The sequence below is a fragment of the Myiozetetes cayanensis genome, unplaced genomic scaffold, assembly GCF_022539395.1.
Source record: "Myiozetetes cayanensis isolate MyiCay16 unplaced genomic scaffold, myiCay2020 scf79, whole genome shotgun sequence".
Classification (NCBI taxonomy): domain Eukaryota; kingdom Metazoa; phylum Chordata; class Aves; order Passeriformes; family Tyrannidae; genus Myiozetetes; species Myiozetetes cayanensis.
In genome coordinates this window covers 90,905-113,910 of record NW_026088064.1, presented here as the reverse complement: position 1 = coordinate 113,910, position 23,006 = coordinate 90,905, and the positions used below count along the sequence as shown (strand labels likewise).

Genomic DNA, 23,006 nt, shown 5'->3' with positions numbered 1-23,006 from the left:
GTGTCTGAGGGACCCCAGGAGTGTCTGAGGGACCCCTGGGAGTGTCTGAGGGACTTCAGGAGTATCTGAGGGACCCAGGGGGTGTCTGAGGGACCCCGGGAGTGTCTGAGGAACCCAGGAATGTCTGAGGGACCCCTGGGAGTGTCTGAGGGACCCCTGAAGTGTCTGAGGGACCCCTGGGCATTGAGTGACCCCTGGAGTGTCTGAGGGACCCCGGGGGTGCCTGAGGGACCCCTCGAGTGTCTGAGGGACCCCAGGGGTGTCTGAGGGATCTCAGGAGTGTCTGAGGGACCCCAGGGCATTGAGTGACCCCGGGAGTGTCTGAGGGACCCCTGGAGTGTCTGAGGGACCCCGGGAGTGTCTGAGGGACCCCGAGTGTCTGAGGGACCCCTGGAGTGTCTGAGGGACCCCAGGAGTGTCTGAGGGACCCCAGGAGTGTCTGAGGGACCCCGGGAGTGTCTGAGGGACCCCGGGAGTGTCTGAGGGACCCCGGGAGTGTCTGAGGGACCCCAGGAGTGTCTGAGGGACCCCTGGAGTGTCTGAGGGACCCCTGGAGTGTCTGAGGGACCCCAGGAGTGTCTGAGGGACCCCAGGAGTGTCTGAGGGACCCCTGGGAGTGTCTGAGGGACTTCAGGAGTGTCTGAGGGACCCCTGGAGTGTCTGAGGGACCCCAGGAGTGTCTGAGGGACCCCAGGAGTGTCTGAGGGACCCCGGGAATGTCTGAGGGACCCCGGGAATGTCTGAGGGACCCCGGGAGTGTCTGAGGGACCCGGGGGGTGTCTGAGGGACCCCTGGGCATTGAGGGGCCCCGGGATTGTTTGTGGGACCCCGGGAGTGTCTGAGGGCCCCCTGAAGTGTCTGAGGGACCCCCTGGAGTGTCTGAGGGACCCCGGGAATGTCTGAGGGACCCCTCGAGTATCTGAGGGACCCCGGGAGTATCTGAGTAACCTCTTGAGTGTCTGAGTGACCCCGGGAGTGTCTGAATGACCTCTGGAGTGTCTGAGGGAGCCCTAGAGTGTCTGAGGGACTTCAGGAGTGTCTGAGGGACCCCTTGAGTATCTGAGGGACCCCTGGAATGTCTGAGTGACCCCTGGAGTGTCTGAGTGACACCTGAAGTGTCTGAGGGACCCCTGGGGGGTCTGAGGGACCCCGGGGGGTGTCTGAGGGACCCCTGGGCATTAAGTGACCCCTGGAGTGTCTGAGTGACCCCGGGGGTGCCTGAGGGCCCCCTGAAGTGTCTGAGGGACCCCTGGGAGTGTCTGAGGGACCCCCGGCCGCGACGAGTCCGCGGCAGCGCCGGGGCCTTTCAAGGCCCCGGCGCTGCCGCGGACTCGTCGCGGCCGGGCCGTGGGGGTCGCTACCCGATCCGCAAGCACTGCCGCTGCCCTCCATCTCCCCGTTTATGCCCATTATCCCCCCGTTTCCCTCCCCCCGGTCCCCGCTCACGGCGCAGCTCCCGCGGCCCCTCCGCGCTCATCGCGCCGCTGCTCCCGCCGCTCGCCTCGGCCCCGCCCACCGCGCCCTCCCATTGGCTGCGCCCGCCCCGCGCCGGCATCCGATTGGCTGAGTGCGAGAGGACGGCGGTTCTGATTGGCCGGCGAGAGGGAGGGACACGCCCCCTGCCGGAGAGGCGGGAACGCGCGGGGCATCATGGGAGGAGTGGCGGAAGTGCCGGCCCGGGCTCCCAGTAACTCCCAGTAACTCCCAGTGCTCCCAGTAACAACTCCCAGTGCTCCCAGCAACGCTAAGTGATCCTAGTAACTACTCCCAGTGCTCCCAGTAACTCCCAGTGATCCCAGTAACAACTCCCAGTGCTCCCAGTAAAAACTCCCAGTAACTGCCAGTAACAACTCCCAATGCTCCCAGTAAATCCCAGTAACTCCCAGTAACTCCCAGTAACTCCCAGTGCTCCCAGTAACAACTCCCAGTGCTCCCAGTAACAACTCCCAGTGCTCCCAGTAACTACTCCCAGTGCTCCCAGTAACTACTCCCAGTGCTCCCAGTACCAACTCCCAGTAACTGCCAGTAACAATTCCCAGTGCTCCCAGTAAATCCCACAAACTCCTAGTAACTACTCCCAGTGCTCCCAGTAACTACTTCCAGTGCTCCCAGTAACTCCCAGTAACTACTCCCAGTGCTCCCAGTAAATCCCAGTAACTCCCAGTGCTCCCAGTAACAACTTCCAGTGCTCCCAGTAACGCTAAGTGATCCTAGCAACAACTCCCAGTGCTCCCAGTAACTCCCAGTAACTCCCAGTAACAATTCCCAGTGCTCCCAGTAAATCCCAGTAACTACTTCCAGTAACTCCCAGTAACAACTCCCAGTGCTCCCAGTAAATCCCAGTAACAATTCCCAGTGCTCCCAGTAAATCCCAGTAACTCCCAGTAACAACTCCCAGTGCTCCCAGTAACAACTCCCAGTAACTCCCAGTAACTCCCAGTAACTCCCAGTAACTTCCAGTAACTCCCAGTAACTTCCAGTAACTCCCAGTAACTACTCCCAGTGTTCCCAGTAAATCCCAGTAACTCCCAGTAACTACTCCCAGTAAATCCCAGTGATCCCAGTAACAACTCCCAGTGCTCCCAGTAAATCCCAGCAACTGCCAGTAACTCCCGGTGCTCCCAGTAACTCCTCCTAGTGCTCCCAGTAACTCCCAGTAAATCCCAGTAACTCCCAGTAACTCCCAGTGCTCCCAGTAACTCCCAGTAACTGCCAGTAACAATTCCCAGTGCTCCCAGTAAATCCCAGTAACTCCCAGTAACTCCCAGTGCTCCCCGTGCCCCCCAGTAGCTCCCAGTGCCCCCCAGTAACTCCTACTGGCTCCCAATACCCTCCAGTACCTCCCAGTAGCTCCCAGTACCCCCCAGTAACTCCCCGTACCCTCCCAGTAACTCCCAGTGCTCCCAGTACCCCCCAGTAGCTCCCAGTATCCCCCACTAGCCCCCCAGTAGCTCCCAGTACCCCCCAGTATCCCCAGTGCACTCCCAGTGGCTCCCAGTATCCCCCAGTAACTCCCAGTGCTCCCAGTACTCCCCAGTGCCTCCCAGTGCTCCCAGTACCTCCCAGTATCTCCCAGTACCCCCCAGTAGCTCCCAGTAGCTCCCAGTACTCCCAGTACCTCCCAGTGCTCCCAGTACCTCCCAGTACCTCCCAGTACCCCCCAGTAGCTCCCAGTACCCCCAGTGCTCCCAGTATCTCCCAGTACCCCCCAGTAGCTCCCAGTACCCCCAGTGCCCCCAGTGCTCCCAGTACCTCCCAGTAGCTCCCAGTACCCCCAGTACCTCCCAGTAGCTCCCAGTACCTCCCAGTACCTCCCAGTAGCTCCCAGTACCTCCCAGTAGCTCCCAGTACCCCCAGTAGCTCCCAGTACCCCCAGTACTCCCAGTACCCCCAGTAGCTCCCAGTACCTCCCAGTAGCTCCCAGTACCTCCCAGTAGCTCCCAGTGCCCCCAGTATCCCCCAGTACCTCCCAGTATCCCCAGTACTCCCCAGTGCTCCCAGTAGCTCCCAGTACCCCCAGTATCCCCAGTACCTCCCCAGTAGCTCCCAGTACCTCCCAGTGCCCCCCAGTGCTCCCAGTATCTCCCACTGACCACCAGCAGCTTCCCAGTACCCCCAGTGCACCCCAGCCCAGTATCCCCAGTACGCTCCAGTTAAAAACTTCAAACCCTTCAAATTTTCACTCAAAAAAAGACCCAACCAATTCAAAGTTTGGTTCAAACCACCCCAAAAAACCTCCAATTTCAGTTTAAAAACCATCAAATTTGGGTTAAAAAGTCCCAACCCCCCCAAACTTTGCTTTAAACCCCCTCTAATTTGGGTTAAAAACCTCAAATTTGGGCTCAAAGGAGACCCAACCCATTCAAAGTTTGCTTCAAAACACCCCAAAAAACCTCCAATTTCAGTTTAAAACCCATCAAATTTTGGTTAAAAAGCCCCAAAACCCCCAAACTTTGCTTTAAAACTCCCTAATTTGGGTTAAAAACCTCAAACCCTTCAAATTTTCACTAAAAAAATGACCCAACAAATTCAAATTTTGGTTCAAAACACCCCAAAAACCTCTGGTTTTGGTTTAAAAACCATCAAATTTTGGTTAAAACGCCCCAACCCCCCCAAACTTTGCTTTAAACCCCCCTAATTTGGGTTAAAAACCTCAAATTTGGGCTCAAAGGAGACCCAACCAACTCAAATTTTGTTTAAAAAGCCCCAACCCTCCCCAAACTTTGCTTTAACCCCCCCTAATTTGGGTTAAAAACCTCAAACCCTTCAAATTTGGGCTAAAAAAAGACCCAACCAACTCAAAGTTTGATTCCAAACCCCTCCAATTTCGGTTCCAAACCCCCCAAATTCTGATTAAAGGACCCCCACCCTCCCAACTTTGGGTCAGCCCCTCCCCAACCCCCAAAAAAAACCCCAAAATTGGAAAAGTGCCCGTTTTATTCTCTAGTAAAGGGCGGTGGCTGCGCCGCCCCACCGCGCCCCAAAACCCCCCCGAGCCCCCCGCGCCCTCCACACCCTCCCAACGCCCCCAACACGGCCCAGGATGCTCCCAGGATCTTCCCGGTGGGATTTCAACATCCCGGGACCTTCTTGTTGGGATTCCACCATCCTGGGACCTTCCCGGTGGGATTCTGAAATCCCAGGGCCTTCCTGTTGGGATTCCACCACCCTGGGACCTTCCTGTTGGGATTCCACCATCCTGGGACACCTCCAGGACCTTCCCGCTGGGATTCCACAATCCTGGGACCTTCCCGTTGGGATTCCACCATCCCAGGACCTTCCTGTTGAGATTCCACCATCCTGGGACCTTCCTGTTGGGATTCCACCATCCCAGGACCTTCCTGTTGGGATTCCACCATCCTGGGACCTTCCCGTTGGGATTCTGAAATCCCAGGACACCTCCAGGACCTTCCTGTTGGGATTCCACCATCCTGGGACACCTCCAGGACCTTCCTGTTGGGATTCCACCATCCTGGGACACCTCCAGGACCTTCTTGTTGGGATTCTGAAATCCCAGGACCTTCCTGTTGGGATTTCAACATCCTGGGACCTTCTTGTTGTGATTCCACCATTCCAGAACCTTCCTGTTGGGATTCCACCATCCTGGGACACCTCCAGGACCTTCCCCTGGGGATTCCACCATCCCAGGATGCTCCCAGGACCTTCTTGTTGGGATTCCACCATCCTGGGACCTTCCTGTTGGGATTCCACCATCCTGGGACACCTCCAGGACCTTCTTGTTGGGATTCCACCAACCTGGGACACCTCCAGGGCCTTCCCCTGGAGCTGCCACCCCTTTGGGTTGGGTTTGAAGCCGTTTCTCGTCAACTTTTCCGTGGTTCCGACACTTTCCCCTTGGGTTTCCGCCGTCCTTTTGATGCTTCCAAGACCTTTCCCATTGGATTTCCAGCAGTTTTGGGTGGTTTTTAAGCCACTTTTGGATGGTTTCAAGACCTTCCCATTGGTTTCCCACCATTTTTTGAGGGTTTCAAGACCTTCCCATTGGTTTCCCACCATTTTTTGAGGGTTTCAAGCCATTCCCGTTGGTTTTCCACCATTTTTTCATGGATTCAAGACCTTCCCATTGGGTTTTCCACCACTTTTTGATGATTTAAAGACCTTTCCATTGGGTTTCCACCACTTTTGGATGATTTCAGGACCTTCCCGTTGGGGGTTTCCACCATTTTTTTGAGGGTTTCAAGACCTTTGTGCTTGGTTTTCCACCATCTTTTCATGGATTCAAGACCTTCCCATTGATTTTCCACCATTTTTTCATGGATTCAAGACCTTTCCATTGGTTTTCCACCATTTTTTCATGGATTCAAGACCTTCCCATTGAGTTTTTCCACCACTTTTTGATGATTTAAAGACCTTTCTGTTGGGTTTCCACTGCTTTTTAAAGGTTTCAAACCACTTTTTTGAGGTTTCAAGACCTTTCCATTGATTTTCCACCATTTTTTGAGGGTTTCAAACCATTCCCATTGGTTTCCCACCATTTTTGTTGATGGTTTCAAGACCTTTCCATTGGTTTTCCACCATTTTTTCATGGATTCAAGATCTTCCCCTTGGCTTTCCACCACTTCTGGATGATTTCAGGATCTCTCCATTGGGGGTTTCCACCATTTTTTCATGGTTTCATGACCTTCCCATTGATTTCCCACCATTTTTTGAGGGTTTCAAGACTTTTCTGTTGGGTTTCCACCATTTGTTGATGGTTTCAAGACCTTCCCGTTGGGTTCCCACCATTTTTTGGTGGTTTCAAGACCTTTCCATTGGTTTTCCACCATCTTTTCATGGATTCAAGACCTTTCCATTGTTGCGTGGGATGGTTTCAAGACCTCTCCATTGGTTTCCCACCATTTTTTGAGGGTTTCAAGACCTTTCCATTGATTTCCCACCATTTTTTGAGGGTTTCAAACCATTCCCATTGGATTTCCCATCATTTTTTGTCACTTTTAGGCCATTTTTCCACACTTTCCACCTATTTTTGATGGTTTCCCACCCTTTTTTGTCACTTTTAGGTCATTTTTTCATGGTTCCAACCTCTTTCTTGATGGTTTCCCACCATTTTTGTCACTTTTAGGTCATTTTTTCACGCTTTCAACCTACTTTTTGATGGTTTCCCACCACTTTTTGTCACTTTCAGGCCATTTACTGGTGCTTCCAACCCATGTTTTGATGGTTTCCCACCATTTTTTGTCACTTTTAGGTCATTTATTAATGGTTCCAACCTATTTCTTGATGGTTTCCCACCATTTTCTGTCACTTTCAAGCCATTTACTGGTGGTTCCAACCTATTTCTTGATTTCCCACCATTTTTTGTCACTTTTAGGTCATTTTTTCATGGTTCCAACCTATTTCTTGATGGTTTCCCACCATTTTCTGTCACTTTCAAGCCATTTACTGGTGGTTCCAACCTCTTTCTTGATTTCCCACCATTTTTTGTCACTTTCAAGCCATTTACTGGTGGTTCCAACCCATGTTTTGATGATTTCCCACCATTTTTTGTCACTTTTAGGTCATTTTTTCATGGTTCCAACCTATTTTTTGATGGTTTCCCACCATTTTTTGTCACTTTCAAGACATTTACTGGTGGTTCTAACACATGCTTTGATGATTTCCCACCATTTTTTGTCACTTTCAAGCCCATTTCAAACCACTCCCCTCGCTTTCCCTACCATTTTATGTCACTTTTAAACCATTTTTTGAGGGTTCCAACCCACTTTTCGATGGTTCCAACCCACTTTTCGATGGTTCCAACCCACTTTTTGATGGTTCCAACCCACTTTTCGATGGTTCCAACCCACTTTTCGATGATTCCAACCCACTTTTCGATGGTTCCAACCCACTTTTCGATGGTTCCACCTACTTTTCAATGGTTCCAACCCACTTTTTGACGGTTCCAACCTACTTTTCGATGATTCCAACCTACTTTTTGATGGTTCCAACCTACTTTTCAATGGTTCCAACCCACTTTTCGATGGTTCCAACCTACTTTTTGATGGTTCCAACCTACTTTTTGATGGTTCCAACCTACTTTTTGATGGTTCCAACCTACTTTTCGACGGTTTTCCCACCACTTCTCCTCGCTTTCAGGCCATTTATTGACGGTTCTGAGCCCTTCCCGCTGGGTCTCCCCCACTTCCTGCTGGCTCCAAGACACCCCACGGGGTTTCCCAACTCTTTGTTGCGTCCCAGCCGTTCTCCGAGGTGGGGTGGGATGGGTGGGGAGGGGAAAAGGGGAAAGGGGGGAAAAGGGAGGGAGGATCCGAGGGGGTCCTTTTTTTTTTATTATTTTGTTTTTTCCCAGTCTCATTTTTGGATTTGGAATATAAAAAGCCGGAGGTTGATGTTTTTGGCCGCCAGCAGTTTGTTACACTCCACCGAGTCGACGATGGGCAGACTGATGGGCAGGGTCCCAGAGTCGACTCAGTTGTTCTCATTGCTGAAGACGAAGTGGTAGATGACGGGGTTGATCTTCACGTCGTCGTAGGGCCCCTCGAGCAGCAGGAAGGAGCATTCCATGGGGGAGTTGATCTTGCTCTTGAGGATGAGCTGGAAGGAGAGCGTGCGCTTGCACGACAGGTTGGGGTTCCTCTCCGAGTCGTTGACCCGCGCCTTGAGCACCCAGGTCTGGTTGAGGACGGTGAGGCGCGGCGTCTCGTAGTACAGCCGCGTGATGAAGTCGTCGGTGCAGGTACGGGCGGAACTGCACCTCTGGGGACACGAGAAACGGGTGGCAGGGGGGACTTTGGGGCACCCACACCACCTCACTGGAGCCCTCACTCCCGACCCCCACCCAAGGAGGGACTAGCGGGGTCTGAAACTAGGGGTGAGGGATCACGGGTCCCAACAGTCCAGGACAGGGACAGGGTTTGTCGGGGTCCAACAGCATTCCAGGAACCATGCTACGGAGCTGGGGGTGAGTGGACATCCCAACGAGGCAGCAGGTCCAAGGGCTTGTCGTGGTCCTAACAGCATTCCAGGAACCTGCTACGAGGCTGAGGGGTGAGGGAGGTCCCAACGGGGACAGGGATCAGAGTTTGCCGCGGTCCTAACAGCATTCCAGGAACCTGCTATGGAGACTGGGGGTGAGGGAGATCCCAACGGGGCAGGGAAGGGTTTGTCGTGGCCAACAGCATTCCAGGAACCGGTGACAGACTCAGCGGGGTCCTAAAACGTTCCAGGAACCAGCAACAGATCCCAGAGGGGCTCAGCGGGGTCCTGAAACGTTCCAGGAACCAGTGACAGACTCAGTGGGGTCCTACAACATTCCAGGAACCATTCCCAGATCCCAGAGGGACTCATTGGGGTCCTAAAACATTCCAGGAACCATTCCCAGATCCCAGAGGGACTCAGTGGGGTCCTAAAACATTCCAGGAATGGAAGGGTGGAGGGGATCCCAAAGGGACTCATTGGGGTCCTAAAACGTTCCAGGAACCAGCAATAGACTCATTGGGGTCCTACAACGTTCCAGGAATCATTCCCAGGTCCCAGAGGGACTCAGTGGGGTCCTAAAACATTCCAGGAACCATTCCCAGATCCCAGAGGGACTCACTTGGGTCCTAAAACATTCCAGGAACCATTCCCAGATCCCAGAGGGACTCAGCGAGGTCCTAAAACATTCCAGGAACCCCCAACGGCTCCCACCAGGCTTTCCCAGGATCCTACAACATTCCAATTTCCTTCTCTGTTTATCTTCCTGTTTTTAAACCCAGCTCCTGGTTCAAACCAGGGATTTACCCCCAGCATTCCAAGAGAAATCCCAACTTCCCTCCCTGCCTGGATCAAACCGGCCCAACCACAACTACTGAGCGGGATTGGGACTGGAAACCCCTCTGGCAGAGCGGGATTGGGATTGGGACTGGAAACCCCTCTGGCAGAGTGGGACTGGGACTGGAAACTCCTCTGGCAGAGCGGGATTGGGATTGGGACTGGAAACCCCTCTGGTAGAGTGGGATTGGGACTGGAAACCCCTCTGGCAGAGTGGGATTGGGATTGGAAACCCCTCTGGCAGAGTGGGATTGGGATTGGAAACCCCTCTGGCAGAGCGGGATTGGGATTGGAAACCCCTCTGGGAGAGTGGGATTGGGATTGGGACTGGAAACCCCTCTGGCACAGCGGGAATAGGACTGGAAACCCCTCTGGCAGAGCAGGATTGGGATTGGGACTGGAAACCCCTCTGGCAGAGCGGGATTGGGACTGGAAACCCCTCTGGCAGAGCGGGATTGGGACTGGAAAACCCTCTGGCAGAGCGGGATTGGGACTGGAAAACCCTCTGGCAGAGCGGGATTGGGACTGGAAACCCCTCTGGCAGAGTGGGATTGGGACTGGAAACCCCTCTGGCAGAGTGGGATTGGGATGGGACTGGAAACCCCTCTGGCAGAGTGGGATTGGGATTGGAAACCCCTCTGGCAGAGCGGGATTGGGATGGGACTGGAAACCCCTCTGGCAGAGCGGGATTGGGACTGGAAACCCCTCTGGCAGAGTGGGATTGGGATTGGGATTGGAAACCCCTCTGGCAGAGCGGGATTGGGACTGGAAACCCCTCTGGCAGAGCGGGATTGGGACTGGAAACCCCTCTGGCAGAGTGGGAATGGGATTGGGACTGGAAACCCTCTGGCAGAGTGGGATTGGGACTGGAAACCCCTCTGGCAGAGCGGGATTGGGATTGGGATTGGAAACCCCCCTGGGAGAGTGGGATTGGGATTGGGACTGGAAACCCCTCTGGCAGAGCGGGATTGGGATTGGAAACTCCTCTGGCAGAGTGGGAATGGGATTGGGACTGGAAACCCTCTGGCAGAGTGGGATTGGGATTGGGATTGGGATTGGAAACCCCTCTGGCAGAGCAGGATTGGGATTGGGACTGGAAACCCCTCTGGGAGAGTGGGATTGGGATTGGGATTGGAAACCCCTCTGGCAGAGCGGGATTGGGACTGGAAACCCCTCTGGCAGAGCGGGATTGGGACTGGAAACCCCTCTGGCAGAGTGGGATTGGGATTGGAAACCCCTCTGGCAGAGCGGGATTGGGATTGGGATGGGACTGGAAACCCCTCTGGCAGAGTGGGATTGGGACTGGAAACCCCTCTGGCAGAGTGGGATTGGGATTGAGATTGGAAACCCCTCTGGCAGAGCGGGATTGGGACTGGAAACCCCTCTGGCAGAGTGGAATTGGGATTGGGACTGGAAACCCCTCTGGCAGAGCGGGATTGGGACTGGAAACCCCTCTGGCAGAGTGGAATTGGGATTGGGACTGGAAACCCCTCTGGCAGAGCGGGATTGGGATTGGGACTGGAAACCCCTCTGGCAGAGCGGGATTGGGATTGGAAACCCCTCTGGCAGAGCGGGATTGGGATTGGGACTGGAAACCCCTCTGGCAGAGTGGGAATGGGACTGGAAACCCCTCTGGCAGAGCGGGATTGGGACTGGAAACCCCTCTGGCAGAGCGGGATTGGGACTGGAAACCCCTCTGGGAGAGTGGGAATGGGATTGGGACTGGAAACCCCTCTGGCAGAGTGGGATTGGGACTGGATTGGAAACCCCTCTGGCAGAGCGGGATTGGGACTGGAAACCCCTCTGGCAGAGCAGGAATGGGATTGGGACTGGAAACCCCTCTGGCAGAGTGGGATTGGGACTGGAAACCCCTCTGGCACAGTGGGATTGGGACTGGAAACCCCTCTGGCAGAGCAGGAATGGGACTGGAAACCCCTCTGGCAGAGCGGGATTGGGACTGGAAACCCCTCTGGCAGAGCGGGATTGGGACTGGAAACCCTCTGGCAGAGTGGGATTGGGACTGGAAACCCCTCTGGCAGAGTGGGAATGGCGGGAAGGGGGTGAGGAGCCCCCGGGAACTGCCGGGGGCTGTGGTGGGAAGGCAAAACTTCCTCCCCCGGCCGTGGTGACACCGGGAACGCCGGGACCGCCGGTACCTGTGTATCCGATCTTCTCGAAGCTGAGCAGGCTGAAGATGCTGTTGTAGAGCTGCATCTCCTTCTTCCTCGTTTGGTCCATCTCGTCCAGGATCTCCATGAGCTCGTTGCCGGTTTTGGTGGGGTGGGTGCACTCGGCCTCGTGCACCGTCAGCTCGTGGTACGGGCCCTGCCAGGGGCACCCGATCCGCTTGTACTTGCACTGCGTCACCCTGGGCAACGGGAACACGCGGAACACCGTCACGGATCGGGGGGAACACGGCTGGGAACGCACAGGGAGGGGAGGAGGGGGCCCAGAAACAAGGCTGGGATGGTGGGAGAGGCGTGGAAAACAACCAGTGGCACAGCATGGCTTGGGAATCTGGGAGGGACATGGAAAACCATCAGTGGTGCAGCTGGATGCAATGCAAGGCTTGGGAATCTGGGAGAGACATGGAAAACCATCAGTGGCACAGCATGGTTTGGGAATCTGGGAGAGATGTGGAAAACCATCAGTGGCACAGCATGGTTTGGGAATCTGGGAGGGACATGGAAAACCATCAGTGGCACAGCAAGGCTTGGGAATCTGGGAGAGACATGGAAAACCATCAGTGGCAGTGGGATCTAGCAGTAAGACTGGGAAACATGGGAGAGACATGGAAAACCATCAGTGGTGCAGCAAGGTTTGGGAATCTGGGAGAGATGTGGAAAACCATCAGTGGCACAGCAAGGTTTGGGAATCTGGGAGAGACATGGAAAACCATCAGTGGCACAGCAAGGTTTGGGAATCTGGGAGAGACATGGAAAACCATCAGTGGCACAGCATGGCTTGGGAATCTGGGAGGGACATGGAAAACCATCAGTGGTGCAGCTGGATGCAAAAGCAAGGTTTGGGAATCTGGGAGAGATGTGGAAAACCATCAGTGGTGCAGCATGGCTTGGGAATCTGGGAGGGACATGGAAAACCATCAGTGGCACAGCAAGGTTTGGGAATCTGGGAGGGACATGGAAAACCATCAATAGCACAGCAAGGCTTGGGAATCTGGGAGGGACATGGAAAAACATCAGTGGTGCAGTAAGGTTTGGGAATCTGGGAGAGACATGGAAAACCATCAGTGGTGCAGTAAGGCTGGAAGATCTGGGAGAGACATGGAAAACCATCAGTGGCAGTTGGATCTAGCAGTAAGACTGGGAAACACGGGAGAGACATGGAAAACCATCAGTGGCACAGCAAGGCTTGGGAATCTGGGAGAGACATGGAAAACCATCAGTGGCACAGTAAGGTTTGGGAATCTGGGAGGGACATGGAAAACCATCAGTGGCACAGTAAGGTTTGGGAATCTGGGAGAGACATGGAAAACCATCAGTGGCACAGTAAGGCTTGGGAATCTGGGAGAGACATGGAAAACCATCAGTGGCACAGTAAGGTTTGGGAATCTGGGAGAGACATGGAAAACCATCAGTGGCACAGTAAGGTTTGGGAATCTGGGAGAGACATGGAAAACCATCAGTGGCACAGCAAGGTTTGGGAATCTGGGAGGGACATGGAAAAACATCAGTGGTGCAGTAAGGTTTGGGAATCTGGGAGAGACATGGAAAACCATCAGTGGTGCAGTAAGGCTGGAAGATCTGGGAGAGACATGGAAAACCATCAGTGGCAGTTGGATCTAGCAGTAAGACTGGGAAACACGGGAGAGACGTGGAAAACCATCAGTGGCACAGCAAGGCTTGGGAATCTGGGAGAGACATGGAAAAGCACCAGTGGCACAGTAAGGTTTGGGAATCTGGGAGAGGCGTGGAAAACAACCAGTGGCACAGTAAGGTTTGGGAATCTGGGAGAGACATGGAAAACCATCAGTGGCACAGTAAGGTTTGGGAATCTGGGAGAGACATGGAAAACCATCAGTGGCACAGTCGGATCCAAAAGCAAGGCTGGAAGATCTGGGAGAGACGTGGAAAACCATCAGTGGCACAGCATGGCTTGGGAATCTGGGAGAGACATGGAAAACCATCAGTGGCAGCCGGATCTAGCAGTAAGTCTGGGAAACATGGGAGAGACGTGGAAAACCATCAGTGGCACAGCAAGGCTGGAAGATCTGGGAGAGACATGGAAAACCATCAGTGGCACAGCTGGAGTGTGATGGATTCCCATGGGAGATGCCAACCCGGCACGGCAGGACGTGGGCACTGGAAAGGAGGGAAGGACAACCAGGGGATTCTGCTGGATGCCAACGTGGCTCCGTGGCCTCTCCCAGACTTCCAGCGCTTCCCAAGGAGGTGGGATGATGCCAAGGGAGAATTTTGGGGTGGGAAGACCCTGTGCCAGGGGCTAGGGGAGGAGCTGCCTTTGCCAGGACTCCAGAGCTGGCTCCATCACTTCCCAAGGAGGTGGGATGATGCCAAGGGAGAATTTTGGGGTGGGAAGACCCTGTGCCAGGGGCTGGAGAGGGAACTGGCCTTGCCACGACTGTGAAGATGGCTCAGAGCTTCCCAAGGAGTGGGATCCCACCAGGGAGGAATTCTGGGGTGGGAACATCCTGTGCCAGTGGCTCCAGGGGGCATGGGAATGCTGGATGCCAACGTGGCTCCCAAGGACAAGGCGCTGTCCTTTCCCAAACCTCTATTGCTTCCCAAGGAGGTGGGATCCCACCAGGGAGGAATTTTGGAAGGGGAACCCCCTGTGCCAGTGGCTCCAGGGGGCACTGGAATGCTGGATGCCAAGGTGGCTCCAAGAAGAACGTGTTGTCCTTTCCCAAACCTCTACTGCTTCCCAAGGAGGTGGGATCCCCCCAGGGAGGAACTCTGGAATGGGAAGGCTCCAGGGGGAACCCCCTGTGCCAGTGGCTCCAGGGGGCACTGGAATGCCGGATGCCAACGTGGCTCCAAGGACAACGCGCTGTCCTTTCCCAAACCTCTCTACTGCTTCCCAAGGACCCACCAGGGAGGCATTTTGGGGGCAGTGGCTCAAGGGGTCATGGGAATGCCGGATGCCAACGTGGCTCCCAGGACAACGCGCTGTCCTTTCCCAAACCTCTACTGCTTCCCAAGGACCCACCAGGGAGGAATTCTGGAATGAAATGGCTCCAAGGACAACGTGCTGTCCTTTCCCAAACCTCTACTGCTTCCCAAGGACTCACCAGGGAGGAATTTTGGGGGCAGTGGCTCCAGGGGGCACTGGAATGCTGGATTTCAACGTGGCTCCCAGGACAAGGCGCTGTCCTTTCCCAAACCTCTACTACTTCCCAAGGACCCACCAGGGAGGAATTTTGAGGTGGAAACACCCCGTGTCAGTGGCTTGAGGGGGTACTGGAATGCTGGATGCCAACGCAGCTCCCAGGATAACACGCTGTCCTTTCCCAAACCTCTCTACTGCTTCCCAAGGACCCACCGGGAGACGAATTTTGGAAGGGGAACCCCCTGTGCCAGTGGCTCCAGGGGGCATTGGAATGCTGGATGCCAACGCGGCTCCAAGGACAATGTGCTGTCCTTTCCCAAACCTCTCTACCACTTCCCAAGGAGTTGGGATCCCACCAGGGAGGAATTTTGGGATGGGAAGACCCTGTGCCAGGGGCTGGAGAGGGAACTGGCCTTGCCACGACTGTGAAGATGGCTCAGAGCTTCCCAAGGAGTGGGATCCCACCAGGGAGGAATTCTGGGGTGTGAACCCCCTGTGTCAGTGGCTCCAGGGGGCACTGGAATGCTGGATGCCAACGTGGCTCCAAGAACAACGCGCTGTCCTTTCCCAAACCTCTCTACCGCTTCCCAAGGACCCACCAGGGAGGAATTCTGGAATGGGAAGGCTCCAGGGGGAACCCCCTGTGTCAGTGGCTCCAGGGGGCACTGGAATGCTGGATGCCAACGCAGCTCCCAGGATAACACGCTGTCCTTTCCCAAACCTCTCTACCGCTTCCCAAGGACCCACCAGGGAGGAATTTTGAGGTGTGAACCCCCTGTGCCAGTGGCTCCAGGGGGCACTGGAATGCTGGATGCCAACGCAGCTCCCAGGACAACGCGCTGTCCTTTCCCAAACCTCTCTACCGCTTCCCAAGGACCCACCAGGGAGGAACTCTGGAAGGGGAACCCCCTGTGCCAGTGGCTCCAGGGGGCACTGGAATTGCTGGATTTCAACGTGGCTCCAAGGACAACGTGCTGTCCTTTCCCAAACCTCTCTACCACTTCCCAAGGACCCACCGGGTAGGAATTTCCGACCCCCCCCCACCTCCCCCGGCCCCTCACCGGTCCTGGCACTCCTCCTTCTGGTGCCTCTCGAGCAGGGAGCGCGGGAACTGCTGCGCGCAGAAGCCGCACTCGGAGGGCAGCTCGCTGACCGCCTTCTCCACGGCCAGGTTGCGGCAGCACAGGCTCTTGCTGATCTCGCAGCGGCAGTTGGGGCACGTGGCCTGCTCCTCCTTGAGCCGCGCGTCCGCCAGCAGGTGGATGAAGCAGCCGGCGCACATCAGGTGCCCGTTGGTGCACTGGGGACAGGGGGATGGAGCTCAGAGTGAGCCCACCGGGAATCCCGGAGGGGGAGCGGGGAATTCACGGCGGGGGAGAGGAGGGGAGGATTGGGGTGAGGGAGGGGAGGAGGATTTGGGATCAGTGAGGGGAGGAGGATTTGGGGTGAGGGAGGGGAGGAGGATTTGGGGTGAGGAGGGAGGAGGATTTGGGGTGAGGGAGGGGCTGTTCAGGGCAGGGAGGAGGATTGGGTGAGGGAGGGAGGAGGATTTGGGGTGAGGGAGGGCTGTTCCAGGGCAGGGGAGGAGGATTTGGGGTGAGGGAGGGGAGGAGGATTTGGGGTGAGGGAGGGGAGGAGGATTTGGGGTGAGGGGAAGGAGGATTTGGGGTGAGGGAGGGGCTGCTCCAGGGAGGGGAGGAGGATTTGGGGTGAGGGAGGGGAGGAGGATTTGGGGTGAGGGAGGGGAGGAGGATTTGGGGTGAGGGGAGGAGGATTTGGGGTGATTGAGGGGCTGTTCCAGGGCAGGGGAGGAGGATTTGGGGTGCTGCTCGTCCAGGAAACCCCCCCAGGGTGCCCTGTCTGGGCTGCACAGGGGGCTGCTCCTCCAGGGAGTTGGGCTGGGACACTCCTGGGGTTCATCCCTATTTATTCTTAATATTTGTCCCTAGTATTTGTTTTATCCCTAGTATTTGTTTTATCCCTAGTATTTGTTTTGTCCCTAGTATTTGTTTTGTCCCTAGTATTTGTTCCTAATATTTATTCTTCACATTTACTCCCAGTATTTAATGTTTTATTCCTAGTGTTTATTCTTAACATTTGTTCCTAGTGTTTACTCCCAATATTTACCCCCAGTATCCGTTCCTAATATTCATTATTATTCATTGCTGATACTTATTATTTATTCCTAATATTAACCCCATATTCCTAGTGATTTCTTATTTAAAACTAATATTTATCTCATATCTAACACTTATGGTTATTCCTAACATCTATTATTACTTATTCCTAATATTTATTACTTATACCTAATACTTATTTATTCCTAATACTTATTAGCTATTCCTAACACTTACAATTACCTATTCCTACTATTTATTATTATTTATTCCTAATACTTATTGTTTATACCTAATACTTAATATTTATTCCTAACACTTATAATTATCTATCCTTAACATTTATTACTACTATTACTTATTCCAAATGCTTATTACTTCTTCCTAATGCTTATCTACTCCTAATATTTATTATTATTGATACCCAGCATTGATTATTATTTATTCCTAATTTTTATTATCTATTCCTAATATTTATTATTATCTGTTCCTAATATTTATGATTATCTATTTGTAATATTTGTGATTATCTAGTCCTAATATTTACAATTATCTATTCCTAATATTTACGATTCTCTATTCCTAATATTTATTATTATCTAGTCCTAATATTTATGATTATCTGTTCCTAATATTTACGATTCTCTATTCCTAATATTTACGATTATCTAGTCCTAATATTTATGATTATCTGTTCCTAATATTTACGATTATCTATTCCTAATATTTATGATTATCTACTCCTAATATTTACTGATTATCTATTCCTAATATTTACTATTATCTATTCCTAATATTTACGATTATCTATTCCTAATATTTGTGATTATCTGTTCCTAATATTTACTATTATCTAGTCCTAATATTTACGATTATCTATTCCTAATATTTGTGATTATCTATTCCTAATATTTATGATTATCTATTCCTAATATTTATGATTATCAATTCCTAATATTTATGATTATCTATTCCTAATATTTATAATTATCTATTCCTAACATTTATGATTATCTAGCCCTAATATTTACGATTATCTATTGCTAATATTTACAATTATCTTTCCTAATATTTATGGTTATCTAGTCCTAATATTTTATGATTATCATCATATATATGATACTATGATTATGATTACCTATCCCTAATATTTATAATTATATCCCTAACATCATTCCCTCCTCTGCTCTCCCGACATCCCACAGGAATGCAATCCCTGTGCATGGAAAAGCCCCCACAATCCCATGGGATCGGGGGGTATCCCGGGAAACACCCCCCAACAAACAGCACTGAACCCCCCAGGGTGGAACAGACGGGAACGGCACCAAAAAAAGGGGGGATAAAAAAAAGCTTCCCAAAGTCCCTGGATCCCAAAGGATCCCAAAGGCTGGAACGTTCCCTGGAGCTGAGACCCCCCCCAGATTCCACGGGATGAGCTGGATCAGCTCCGGCTCCCGAGGGAAAAGGCCCGTGGGGGGAGCCGAGCGGCTCCGAGGGCTCGGAACGCCGGGATTGGGGATTCCGGAGGAGCCCAGGGTGGAACAGATGGGAATGACACCAAAAAAAGGGGGGATAAAAAAAAACCTTCCCAAAGTCCCTGGATCCCAAAGGCTGGAACGTTCCCTGGAGCTGAGACCCCCCCCAGATTCCATGGGATGAGCTGGATCAGCTCCGGCTCCCGAGGGAAAAGGCCCGTGGGGGCAGCCGAGCGGCTCCGAGGGCTCGGAACGCTGGGATCGGCGATTCCGGAGGAGCCCAAGGCGTCAGCAGGGCCAGGCTAAGCTGTTTTATTCCCCTCCATTCCCGTTGGGAGCCGGGCTATCAGAGCGGGTCGACGCCGGATTCCCCGCAGGATCGCCGGATCCCGCCGGCACGCTCCGGAAAATTCCCCGTTCCGGGGCAAAAATCAGTCTGGGAGGCGTTTCCAGCGGTGCCGAGGACACGGAGCCAGGATGATCCCAATCCATCCATCCATCCATCCCAAATCCCAGCAGGAAGGAGCGGCCCCAGAGCGCAAACAGCCAGGATTTTCCGGATTTTCCCAAGGGTGATGTCCTGGAATGGTGTATCCCACAAAACCTTCCGTGAAGATCCCTCTGCATCCCTCGGGAGTTTCTGCTTCGGGCAGGAACAGCCGGATCTCTGCTCCCTGTGGATCACCCGTGGCTGTTCCTGATGGATTGGGAATCTCCAGTGGGGAAAATCCTTCCCTTGATCCGCTGTGGGGTCGGAGCTCTCCGAGCTGGAACGAGCTCCGGGACGAGCCAGCAGCTTCCAGGGGGGGTCCCATCCCAAATTCCAGCCGCTGGGATAACCGGGAGCGCTCCAGTGGCGCCGGATCCGGATCCAGCTTTAATCCTGGGCGGGATGGGAAAGGCCTGGCCCTGCCACAGGGATTAGTGCGGGATCTGCTGAGCCAGGACGTCCATTGTTCCTGCTTTCCCAAGGGTTTGGGATTTTCCCTGCGCCGGGCTGGGAATTCAACCCCGTCTCACCACGGGGATTCCACGCTGGGAATACCGGGAATGGCTTCGCTGGGAGCGTCCAGCTCCAATTCCTGTGGGATCCCGGCGAGGCTCTGCCTTGTCCCGTTAAAAATCCCATAAAAAAAAGGATGGGAACCACGAAAAAAAAAAAGGATGGGAATCCCTCCAAAGGGATGGGAATCCCTCCAAAAGAGAAGAGAAACGCCAAGAAAAGGTTGGGAATCCCCAAAAAAAAAACCAAAAAAAACAGGGAATGCCGGCAGAGCGACCCCTCGGAGCTGGCCCAGCGTTAATTACAGCCGCTCCCGGCTTTAATTAAACCCCAAATTTAATTATATCCCAGGGTTAATCACAGCCCGGGTCCCACCCCAGGACGGAGGAGGAAGAGGAGGGGGGGATGAAGGGGGGGATGAAGGATGGACCCCCCCCATTCCCGAGCTCTGCTCCTGGATCCGGAGGATCCCATTCCAGGGGTGCCTCCTGATGGGAATTCCCTCCCCCTCCCAGTTAAATTCCTGTTCCTCTGGACTGGGACAAACTGGGATGAACTGGGAGTGAGGGGGAAGCCGCTCCCCCCTGGGGTCACTGGGGGGGACCCCAAAGTCCCCAAATTATGGGGGGGAACCTGAACCCCCCCAGTGTGGGGGGTGACACAAGGGGGGGTCTGTTGGTGGCCCTGGGGGGGTGTTTAGTGGCCCATGAGGGCACTGGGGGTTGGTGGCCTGGGAGTGTTAGTGGCCCATGAGTTGGTGGCCCTGGGGGTGTTTAGTGGCCCATGAGGCACTGGGGGTTGGTGGCCCTGGGGGTGTTTAGTGGCCCATGAGGGCACTGGGGGTTGGTGGCCCTGGGGAGGTGTTTAGTGGCCCATGAGGGGACTGGGGGGGGGTTTAGTGGCCCATGAGGGGACTGGGGGGGGTTGGAGGCCCTGGGGGGTGTTTAGTGGCCCACGAGATGACAAGAAGACCCCAGGTGGGGGGTGCTGGTTGCCCCAGGGGGGGGTTTAGTGGCCCACGAGGGGACACGGATGTCCTGGGGGGGTACTGGTGACTCTGGGGGGTTGTCCCCGTGTCCCCAGGGGGGCACTTGGAGGCCACAGGGGTGGGTTTAGTGGCCCATAAGGGCACAGGGGGACCCTGAAGGTGGGGACTGATGGTCCTGGGGGTGACTGAGGAGGCCCCGGGGGGGGGTGTCACTGTCCCCAGGGGGTGTCACTGTGTCCCCTGAGGGTGTCGGTGTCCCAGGGGGGTGTCCCTGTCCCTGGGGGGTGTCCCGGTGCTCACGGGGGGTGTCCCCGTCCCTGGGGGTGTCCCTGTCCCTAGGGGGTGTCCCGGTGCTCACGGGGGTGTCCGGTGTCCCGGGGTGTCGGTGTCCCGGGGGTGTCGGGTGTCCCTGAGGTGTCCGGTGCTCACGGGGTGTCCCCATCCCTGGGGTGTCGGTGTCCTGGGGGTGTCCCGGTGCTCACGGGGGGTGTCCCCGTCCCGGGGGTGTCCCTGTCCCTGAGGGGTGTCCGGTGCCCCGGGGGGGTGTCGGTGTCCCAGGGGGTGTCCCCGTCCCGGGGGGTGTCCCCGTCCCTGAGGGGTGTCCGGTGTCCCGGGGGTGTCCCGGTGCTCACGGGGGTGTCCCTGTCCCGGGGAAGTGTCGGTGTCCCGGGGGTGTCCCCGTCCCGGGAGGGTGTCGGTGTCCGGGGTGTCCCGTCGGGGGGTGTCCGGTGTCCCAGGGGGTGTCCCTGTCCTGGGGGTGTCCTGCGGGTGTCCCCGTCCCTGGAGGTGTCGGTGCCCGGGGGTGTCCCGGTGCTCACGGGGGTGTCGGTGTCCCGGGGGTGTCCCGGGGTGTCCCCATCCCTGGGGGTGTCCGGTGCCCGGGGGTGTCCCTGTCCCTGAGGGGTGTCCCCCGTCCCTGGGGGTCTCGGTGTCCCGGGGTGTCCCGGTGCTCACGGGGGTGTCCCCGTCCCTGAGAGGTGTCCCCGTCCCGAGGGGGTGTCCCCGTCCCGGGGGGTGTCCCGGTGCTCACGGGGGGTGTCACTGTGTCCCTGAGGGTGTCAGTGTCCCGGGGGTGTCCCTGTCCCTGGGGGTGTCCCCATCTCTGCGGGGTGTCCCTGTCCTGGGAGTGTCCCGGTGCTCCCGGGGGTGTCCCTGTCCCTGGGGGTGTCAGTGTCCCTGGGGGTGTCCCCGTCCCTGGGGGTGTCAGTGTCCCTGAGGTGTGTCGGTGCCTGGGAGTGTCCCCCGTCCTGAGGGTGTCCCTGTCCCTGGGGGTGTCTGGTGTCCCTGGGGGTGTCGGTGTCCCGGGGGTGTCCCCGTCCCGGGGGTGTCGCCCAGGTGCTCACGAGGGTGTCGGTGTCCCTGGGGGTGTCCCAGTGCTCCACGAGGGGTGTCGGTGTCCCAGGGGTGTCCCCGTCCCAGGGGTGTCCGGTGTCCCAGGGGGTGTCGGTGTCCCAGGGGGTGTCGGTGCCCGGGGTGTCCCGGTGCTCACGGGGTGTCCGGTGCTCACGGGGTGTCCGGTGTCAGGGGTGTCCCGGGTGTCCCCATCCCTGAGGGTGTCGGTGTCCCAGGGGTGTCCGGTGTCCCCATCCTGGGGAGTGTCGGTGTCCGGGGGTGTCCCGGGGGTGTCCCCATCCTGGGGGTGTCAGTGTCCCAGGGGAGTGTCGCCGGGGGTGTCAGTGTCCTGGGGGTGTCGGTGTCCCGGGGTGCTCCGGTGCTCGAGAGTGTCCCCGTCCCTGAGGGTGTCCCTGTCCCTCAGTGGTGTCGGTGTCCGGGTGTCCTGTCCTAGGGAGGTGTCCCTGTCCCAGAGGGTGTCGGTGTCCGGGAAGCGTGTCAGTGTCAGGGTGTCCCGGTGTCCCTGAGGGTGTCCCGTGTCCCGGGGGTGTCAGTGCCCCGGGGGTGTCCCTGTCCCGAGGGTGTCCCGTCCCAGGGGGTGTCAGTGTCCCGGGGGGTGTCCGGTGCTCACGAGGGTGTCCCCGTCCCAGGGGGGTGTCGGTGTCCCGGGGGGTGTCCCGGCGCTCACGGGGGGTGTCCCTGTCCCTAGGGGGTGTCGGTGTCCCGGGGGGTGTCCCGGTGCTCACGGGGGGTGTCGGTGTCCCGGGGGGTGTCCCGGTGCTCACGGGGGGTGTCCCCGCGCCGGGCCGTACCTGGTAGACCGAGGCCTTGGGCAAGTCGAGGCAGACGGTGCAGCAGAGCACGGAGTAGAGCCGCTCCTCCAGCTTCACGCTGCCCGCCGCCCCCTCGGCCCCGCCGGGGCCGCTCCCCGCCGCCCTCAGCCGCTTCTTGGGCGGCGCGTCGGGGTCGGCGCCCGCCTCCAGCAGCGCCGCCGCCTCCTCGGCGCCGCCCGCCTCGGCCCCCGCCGACAGCGGGGCCGCGGGGCCAACGGGGGCCGCGGCGGGGGAGCGGCGAGGCGGCGGGGCCGCCGCCGGGATCGCGCTCCTCCGCCCCGGACATCGCCGCCATCGCCGCCGCCTCACCCCGCCGCCATCTTGGCCGCCCTCACGGGGTCCCCCCCGCGCCGCGGCCAATCGGAGCCCGCGGGGGGCGGGGACAAGGGGCAGGCGGCCAATGGGAGCCCGCGGGAGGAGGAGCGAAGGGTGAGGAGGCCAATGGGAGGCGGCGCCGGCCGGGCTGGGGGAACTCCAACGGCAGCGCCGTCAGCGGCGGGGGCGGGGCCAGGGTGTGTCACGAGGGGAGGGGGCGTGGCCTGGGCGGGACCGGGGAGGGGGCGGGGACGAGGCACCAGTGCGGCCCAGTACGGACCAGTATGGGCCAGTATGGACCAGTGAAGGCCAGTATGGACCAGCATCCACCCCCGTGTACCCAGTGTCCCCAGTGCCCTC

General features: G+C 56.3%; 2 protein-coding genes and 1 long non-coding RNA gene across 3 annotated transcripts in view; all 3 read right to left on the bottom strand.

The window, feature by feature from the left end:
* The window catches only part of LOC126652369 (tonsoku-like protein), a 47,774-nt gene extending 46,219 nt beyond the window's left edge, over positions 1-1,555 (bottom strand). The window contains 1 exon segment of the mRNA XM_050339107.1: positions 1,362-1,555. Coding sequence (XP_050195064.1) covers positions 1,362-1,555 — 194 coding nt within the window.
* A 3,123-nt stretch (positions 1,556-4,678) lies between these two features.
* Positions 4,679-6,844, bottom strand: LOC126652366 (uncharacterized). The gene is made up of 5 exons (XR_007631957.1): positions 6,380-6,844; positions 5,934-6,306; positions 5,266-5,828; positions 4,808-5,224; positions 4,679-4,777 (listed from the first exon to the last, which is right to left on the bottom strand). It is a non-coding gene; the product is annotated as an uncharacterized LOC126652366 (long non-coding RNA).
* A 1,094-nt stretch (positions 6,845-7,938) lies between these two features.
* Positions 7,939-22,476, bottom strand: LOC126652365 (cysteine and histidine-rich protein 1-B-like). The gene is made up of 4 exons (XM_050339105.1): positions 22,311-22,476; positions 15,645-15,883; positions 11,430-11,641; positions 7,939-8,217 (listed from the first exon to the last, which is right to left on the bottom strand). The coding sequence occupies exons 2-4, from the start codon at positions 15,863-15,865 to the stop codon at positions 7,940-7,942; spliced, it is 711 nt and encodes a 236-aa protein (XP_050195062.1). The 5' UTR covers positions 15,866-15,883; positions 22,311-22,476; the 3' UTR covers position 7,939.
* Between the last annotated feature and the right edge of the window lie 530 nt (positions 22,477-23,006).

Excerpts from the sequence above, each read along its gene's own strand:
- LOC126652365 (XM_050339105.1), bottom strand. The coding sequence starts at position 15,865 with ATGTGCGCCGGCTGCTTCATCCACCTGCTGGCGGACGCGCGGCTCAAG. Across the intron at positions 11,642-15,644 it reads AAGGAGGAGTGCCAGGACCG|GGTGACGCAGTGCAAGTACA; the intron begins GTGAGGGGCCGG and ends CCCGTTGCCCAG. Across the intron at positions 8,218-11,429 it reads CGAGAAGATCGGATACACAG|AGGTGCAGTTCCGCCCGTAC; the intron begins GTACCGGCGGTC and ends TCGTGTCCCCAG.